The sequence below is a fragment of the Pinus tabuliformis genome, chromosome 9 (genome assembly GCF_031772625.1).
Source record: "Pinus tabuliformis cultivar Carrire ecotype Pingquan chromosome 9, CPIR1, whole genome shotgun sequence".
Lineage (NCBI taxonomy): Eukaryota > Viridiplantae > Streptophyta > Pinopsida > Pinales > Pinaceae > Pinus > Pinus tabuliformis.
The window spans coordinates 1,393,150,679-1,393,158,841 of record NC_142307.1 but is presented as its reverse complement, the minus strand read 5'-3'; the positions used below and the strand labels follow the sequence as shown (position 1 = coordinate 1,393,158,841).

The window sequence follows — 8,163 nt, the reverse complement described above, 5'->3', positions numbered from 1 at the left end:
TGAGGCCTCACCTATTTATAAGCCTAATGATGCTAGCCACCTAACCTTATACATGCAAAATTACTAATTTTTATTTTTATAATTCTTATCATTCATCATGTACATCCTCACCACCCAAAAGATGTAAATTATTAATAATATATATAGAGAGAGAGCACGCATTTGTCTAATAAGATATTTATTTCAAGGGTCCCCATCAAACTATGTAAATTCTAAGAGAATTAATTCAATTTTGGGGTCCATTTAGGTTACCTTGGTTTAATTTAAAGTTTGGGAAATATGCTACGGAGTATTTATTTTGCATCCCTACTACAACTCCTTCCTTTCCAATCATAGAAATCATGTATATTCTACAAAGGAGACTCCATGCCTTTATCAAATATCAGTAGTTGTGTCTCACACCCATCTATTGGTGAGTTCGCAAAGATTTTCCCTACATCCTACAGAAGTATGTACCCGCACATACAAATATGTCAAAGTACAATAATATAACATAATCATCTTTAAGTGTTACGTTATCTTCAATGATTTTATGGACTTCTCCAATCCCTCAATGTATAGTCAAAACAATATCTAGGTTTGGACTAAGCAAAATTCAATTGTCTTTATATCCCATTTATCCTCCATTAGGGAAGATTTTAGGGGCTGATATTCGCAACTGGGCTAGTTTTACATGCTTTTTCCCAAAAACAAATCGCTAATTTCTTTTTTTAAAATGATTCACCCATTTTTTATAGGATAAATTATTTTACCATAAACATCACCAAAATTATATAGAGACTATATAAAATCATTAGAAATTTGAATATTTTTATAGAAATATCACTAAACATTTTAAAGTTTACATATTAGGGACTAATAAGATTCACCAAAATTTCTAAAATTTAAAAAAATATTCCATCCTTAAATTTGTCCCTGTCCTCCATGAATCTTACTATTGAATTCCTTTTTGAAGCCTTCTTTGATAATATTTTTCATATAACTTGTTCCTTGTGTCCCTCACGTTAGTGATATCATTTTGCATTGTAAATTTAAAGTCATCTAATCATTTAAATGTTTTCAAAAAAAATTATAATAACTTAATTATGCTTCCACGAAAAACAATTTGGGCTTTTATAATCTTCCCTTTTATGTTTTTAACTCCACCTAGGAGATATATATATATATATATATTTTGTCAGCCTACCAAAACTCATAGTTGTTTAATATCATTAGTCATCATTTAACAATACATACTTAACTAACATAATTCAAACATCCAAATTATCATTCATTAATTCAACATAGAAACTATCACATCATCGTCATGACATATAGTTACCTAATCAACAAGCAAGGATACAAAATAATCATTTAAAAACATTCCACGTGTTAGAACCATAAATACATGTCCTTTCTATACCAGTAAACAAATAAAAACTTAACCAGAGAGAATTTCTATTCATTCTTCTTTTGATTCATGGATCATAGATTATGTAGCTTCATATCACATGGCAACCACAAAAGATGCTCTCGCACATTTAAAATCATATACTAGTCTTTCTATTCTCATGGGAGTTGATTCTCCAATAAAGCCAACTAGACAAGGGAGGTTAGATCTTGGAGATGGAAGTTTCGAAAATGTACATATTATGAATTTTTCGGTAAATCTTCTTTCTGTGTATTAAATGACACATACCGACACTAGAAAGAGAGTTGAATTCACCACTAATTCAATGAGCATATATGGCAGGTAAAATAACTCCAAAAGTGAAATTGGTAAGGTAAATTATCAGTCACATTTGTACACTTTTTTCTAAATTTGTTCCTCGATCATATTCCACATTACCACTGACGCATTCAAATGATGAAAGTAGGATTTGGGGGAAGTTTTTGGACACTTAAATTTTAGATACATATAATATGTTAGCAAATAAAGAATGGTGAAAGGTCTCCTTGCTGTAGAATTTTATGAAGTATGTGTTTTTGGATGGTGTTTCCTATTTCCACTTCTATAGCATTATAAATGTTATCTGACATGCGAGAGGAATAGTCATCGCCCTCTGAGTGACAGCACGTGGAGAGAGAGGGCGAGTGTGGAGAGGGCACTCCATGGAGAGAGAGGACGAGCGTGGAGAGGGCACTCCATGGCTATTCCCCTCGCATGTCAGATAGCATTTATAATGCTATAGAGGTGGAAATAGGAAAAGCCCTCTTGGATAGTGTCTACAAGAGAATTTTGGGAATTTAAATATTTAATTAACATAAAACATTTTATAATTAAATATGTTAGTGTGGTTGTTTTTGAATAGTGTCCACAAGAGAATTTTAAGAATTTAAATATTTAATTAACATAAAACATTTTATAATTAAATATGTTATTGTCGTTTTAATTTTAAGTATTGGGGGTTTTCGCAGTGTATTATATTAGATATCAATTTTTGGGATTCAACTGCGTTAAGTAAGTTATTCATCTATGACCATTTTCATGAGAGGTAGTCGTAACTGGCTAATTTCTCATGATTTTTGAATAGTCTACTTAACACTCATTTAAATATCATTTTTTGAGATTCAACTATGTTAAGTAAGTCATTCATCTATGACCATTTCCATGAGAGGTGGTCGTAACTGGCTAATTTCTCATGATTTTTGAATAGTCCACTTAGCACTCATTGCATCGGGTGATGCTCACAGGGGTGAAGAAGTAGGATTGAAACTAGTGAAATAAATCACATAGCGTCAATCATCACTTCTGAGGCTTGCACATGGTAACCAGGACTTCTCGGGAGGTCACCCATCCCATATTGCCTCTGGTTCAAGCGTGCTTAACTGTGGAGTTTTCCCCACAATCAAGCCCACGTAGCTTGCTACCCCATTTCCAAAACATTAGCAAGTATTGTGTCTCATGAACCATTCAAATAGAGTTCCCTTCACTCTTTTGAATTAAGTATTGGGGGTTTTTGCAGTGCATTATATTGGATATCATTTTTTGAGATTCAATAGCATTAAGTAAGTCATTCATCTATGATCATTTCCATGAGAGGTAGTCGTAACTAGCTAATTTCTCATGAATTTTTAATAGTCCACTTAGCACTCATTGCATCGAGTGATGCTCATAGGGGTGAAGAAGTAGGATTGAAACTAATGAAATAAATCACATAGCGTTAATCATCACTTCTGGGGCTTGCACCCGGTAACCCAGACTTCCCGGGAGGTCACCCATCCTCAAATAAATTTAAATCTTTAATTTACAAGAATTTTTTTACAATTAAATACATTCTTATATTTTTTTTATTTTACTATACTTTTAGTTAAAGGTTGGAAAGACGAGACACACAGGGTTTCAAACCAATAACCATTATGCAAGAGGTTCCTTAAGAGTGTATCCATTCACCAACCAACTATTCTTTTCCTAATAAACTATTATAATTTTTTTCCCACTTCAATATAAAATAATTAATTAATTATCATTGTCCAAATAATAATTCATTATTATTTTTCAAAACAATAATACACAATAATAATTTTAATAAGTTATTAATTTATGTTGTCAAATAATCTTATGTAAAGTGGTTTGGAAAATAATTGGTTTCTCCAATTTCTTGGGTAGAAGTCTTTGGAAACATTTTGTAACTAGAGTTTTGTGACATTTATGAAATAGTTGTATCTTGTGTAATAGTTGCAATGAATATTTCTCTCATTTAAGTTAAAAAGGAAAAGAAAAAAAAGAAAGAGAGAAAAAAAGTTATAAACTTATTTAAAAGTAATCTTTCATTATTTATAAAATAAATTACCTTTAAATAAAATAGGATATAATATTTTATTATTTATTCTTCAATTATTTTCTTATAAAATTATATTAATTTAAATATGATATTTATTATTTAATTAGTATTTAAAAAAATATAAATTTCTATAACATTAATACAAAGAAGTATTGTCACCCAACTTAGTCCCTACAACTCAAGCTAGAAATTATACTCTGGGAAAATTTGCATAAAAAATTATAACTTATAGTGATTAATTGTAAATTAATCATACCTGGATGCGGGTGTTAATGACGCAGTTAATGATGATTAGACAGAAGGACGGCAGGCGGCTTGGCCACATGGCCACCCGCGTCCCCTTTCATGCCAATTTATGGCATGTTCCTGTCAACCTGCAAGCACAATTACTCTGGTGCTCTGGTCGAGAAAATTGCAGCAAGCATAAGGCCATGGACCTGGTTAATCACAATTCATTCATCCCCCCCTGCTAAATTACTCTTGCCCCCCCCAAGCTGCAGAGCCGAGCTCGCGCACCATCACTGGAAGGCGTTGCTGGATCCTAAGTTGTGTCGACCTGGGCAATGGCTTCCACTTCTCCCAAATTCCCCATTGTGTGTTGAATCAAGCTCAGGATTCCTCCTCTCTTCCTCTGAACAGCCACTTCAATCCTTGAGATATCTCTGTCTCCCCAACTGAAAACTCGAAAATCAATTCCGTCATGGCACGCACTCGACATTGCATGCGCAGTAGAAGAGGAGGTAGTCGAGGCGGCAGCATTCGCCCCCCTGCAGCGCCCAACCCTGATTCTTCTTCTCCCTCCTCCTTCCCCTCCACCATTCATTCCCATAGTCCTCTCTCGGGCAGATACCCTGATACCCGCAGTGGTAGAGGCAGGTCACAGGCTAATGGAGTCCGAAGAGTGAACGCTGCTACCCAAACTGAAAATCTCCCCATTCCCCCTCACCCCTCTTACCATTCAACTCAATTTCGCTTCCAGAGTACTCTGCCTCATCCAATTATCATAGCCACAGTCTTTGTTACCTTCACTGAGGAAATGAGTCCGCAAACTGAGCAGGGAGCTCAGACCCATTTCAGTGAACCAGAGAAAAGGACCAATGGCGATCAACAGCAGGCTCTTAAGAGCAATAGGGATGAGCATGAACCAGGCAAGCAGCAGATGGCAGGGCAAACAGGTATTCGGCAGGAAATGGAGACGGCTGGAAGCAAGCATGATACTGCAGGTCGAGAGGGTGGCATGAAGGCGGTTGAAAGACTTCGGGACGACACGTCAGGCAAACATGCAGCCGCGAGCAGCTCAGCAGGCATACAAGCAACCAGTGGCATACCGCGTGGCACGTCTGCAGAAGATGACGACTGGTATGAATACGCATGTCGCATTGTTGAAGAGCCCGCCCCTGAGGACATCCAGGGGGTCTAGCCAGACTTATGATCCAATTGCCAGTTGTCGCCTTGTTGTTCGTTGGCGGTTTCATGACCATGTTGTCTGAGGTTTTTCTTATGTTCATTGTCAAATTGTCTAGCATGTTTTTTTATTATTTTGAATCAGGACCCCTGTGTGGGTCTTTTAAGTTAAGTTTTGAGACTCACTCGGGCTGGTTTCCCCTCGTTGGGCAGCCGAGGTCAGTCTTTTTGAGAATTTTGATATAACTCTGTTCTGCACCGTAGAGGCCGGAACCTCGATGTATTTTTACTTTGCTTCCTTTCAATAGAATAGTATTACAAAGAAAAAAAAAATTGTAAATTAATCATGGTTAATAGAAAAAACAAATCTTATAGCCTTGTCTTCGAGGAACCAAGATATTGAGATGTGAACGAGATAAATTAATTCTTTGAGAAGGCAGGAGGATTTGTATAAATTTTGGTAAGTAGTAATTATCATGCATAAATTTTGCAATCATGTCCATAAATTATGGCATAAAATATGTCAGATAATTATCTACATGGCATTAGATTATGCAAAGGGTGTAATAAGACCTTCAAGTTATGCTCCAATCAAATGTTTGTAAAACAAATTGATAATATTGAAAAAAATATTTAGCTTTGAAAATTACACATTAAAAATTGTTCTGGTGAATGCTAAATTAATAGTGGCGAATAGACCCCATGAGATTTAGTGTAGATGGTGACATGGCATTATATTAAAGCACTTTGTGGTGTAAAAATCACTAGCTTAAAATTCTATGGGCAAAAATTCAACCACGATAAAAACTTTTATAAGTGAATTATAAATTTATCTTAACTACTTAATGAAAAACAATAAATATATCAATTATGAAAAACAATAAATATATCAATTCCATAGTATCTATTTAAAGTATAAATAATTCAATGTCTAAAGTATAAATAATTAAATAAATAAATAAACTTATGTGAAGTTACTAAATAAGATGAAATGATAAAGACAACGGGGTGTCACCATTGAAATCCAAGTTCAAATCATGCAGGAAAAAGCGTGATCTGGAAATATAAATGAAAGCAATTGCTGTCTTGATATCAAATTCTTTTACAGGCGATCATAAGGAAGCCTTGAGCGATCAAAGAGCATTCAAACAGGAATGGAGGATAAAACAACAGACACCATAAATTAGAGTAGGTAGGACCATGGCGATAATCTAGAAAATTTTCAATCCATGGCGAGGCGAGTGGTGGTAATTAGAGGAAGCAACAAATCTCTAGTGCCACACGAATTTGCGGGGGTTAGACTTGCCACGAGGGAAAATGCTGCATTCGGTCGTGCTACAGAAAGCCTGTATAGCGGTCATAGTCAGAACACAAAAACCAATCAAGAGAGCTACAACCTTCCATAGACTGGACAGATGCTCCGAATAGAATTCATGGAGAACCTTTTTGATATGGCTTTGTAATACTCTAAAATCAGCACTTCTTCCAGTGCCAACTTGAGTTCCTCCGGAGGTTCCAGCTGCCCTGTAAAAAATGGCTGACACATGCCGTTCCACATATCCTCCATGTTCTCGTCAGTTAACATGAAGCTTCGACGACGAAAGACGTGAGAGCCCTGCAGCAGGTGAACGTCATCTGGCGTGTCAATGAGGCAGTCCATGACCCCCACGTAGCGCGTCACGGAGTTGCTGCAAGCGGCGTCATTAAACTCCAAGGCCAGCATGTTTCTCAGCAACACTTCTGTGTGTATGTGGCATAAAGTGATTCGTGGAAGGTACAGTGTGTACAAGTTTTTATCGAATCGGATCTTCTGGGAGCCGCGAGAGAAGGATTTGAAGACAATCCCCGACCTTGCTAACTGCCCCGCGTTGTAAGCCTTGAGAAAATCACGTTGCCCTTTTCTGGTTGGATGTGAGATGAAAACAGTGCCCACTGTTGCAATAATCACATCAGCAAAGTGTCTCAGGCTTTGAAATAGGGTCCGCTTTTGCCAGTTCTCCATCCCGCCCGCCTGTATGTCCAGCAAAGGCGAAACGAATGCTTGAATGCATCCCAGCAAATGCTGCGTTACATCTATGTCGAACTGTTCGAAAGGGGACAGCTCTGTGTACGTGTTCTGCAACAGTTGATTGAAGTCCTGATCAAATGCAGCAGCCCCTTTCACGTTGTCAAAAACCACTGTGAGTACAGACAGTGGGATCTGATTCTCCAGCTTCATCAGGTCCCATTTTATGCAGACATGGAGCGGACTTAAATCGACGTCTGTGCTGTGATAATCGTGCTCATAGTGGATTAGCCTGAACAAGAAACCTAAGAGAAAGAAAGAATCTACAGTCATCATGAGAGAGAAATTCCTAGAATCCGTGATTTTCCAGTCATAGAAAATCTCCATTTCTGGCCGCATCCTTTCGATCATTTCAACTACGTCGCTCAATCTTTTGCCACTGTCCAGCAATTTCTTCGAGAGCGTGGCTGCGGCTTTGACTTTGGAAGCCTCGGCAGTTGACATCTTGAGCTCATTATTCTGATAATTACCTCCCGCAGAAACAGAGTCATTGATATCTTTCTCCAGCCTCCAATGGTGGTAAGGTCCCAGGGACAGAAACTGCGGAATATAAGCTTCAGGTTTCACTTTCAGCATAGCCGTCGCTACGCGCGGAATCGCACCAGTGTTTGCTGCAGTTCTCGTATGATAAAATATCTCTTCAACTTGCTCAACCCACTCCTTCCGAAATTCTAACGCTTCTTCAGATTTTACTGCGGCCATCAATCTAATCACCAGTTACGATCTACTGAACAGCAAAGAGATCAAGAACACATATTACTTTGAAATTGTTTAATACCTGCATTCGCATATGTATGAGACTCTGAACTCAAATAAAATAGCTGAAACCCTTACATTCTTTTCGTGTGGATTCAATAAAGAATATGTTCTCCGACTTTGACAGGGAATTGAGCCGGCCCGAGTTCTCTAACACTTTGGCATGGATAAGTT

General features: G+C 37.2%; 1 protein-coding gene across 1 annotated transcript; it reads right to left on the bottom strand.

Annotated features, from left to right (window-relative positions):
* Positions 1 to 6,558: 6,558 nt before the first annotated feature.
* LOC149153726 (putative UPF0481 protein At3g02645) lies at positions 6,559 to 7,935 on the bottom strand. Its single transcript, XM_089443902.1, has one exon. It carries the CDS (start codon positions 7,933 to 7,935, stop codon positions 6,559 to 6,561), a length of 1,377 nt encoding a protein of 458 aa, XP_089300028.1.
* Between the last annotated feature and the right edge of the window lie 228 nt (positions 7,936 to 8,163).

Bases quoted from the DNA above. Each gene is read 5' to 3' on its own strand.
- LOC149153726 (XM_089443902.1), bottom strand. From the start codon at position 7,935: ATGGCCGCAGTAAAATCTGAAGAAGCGTTAGAATTTCGGAAGGAGTGG.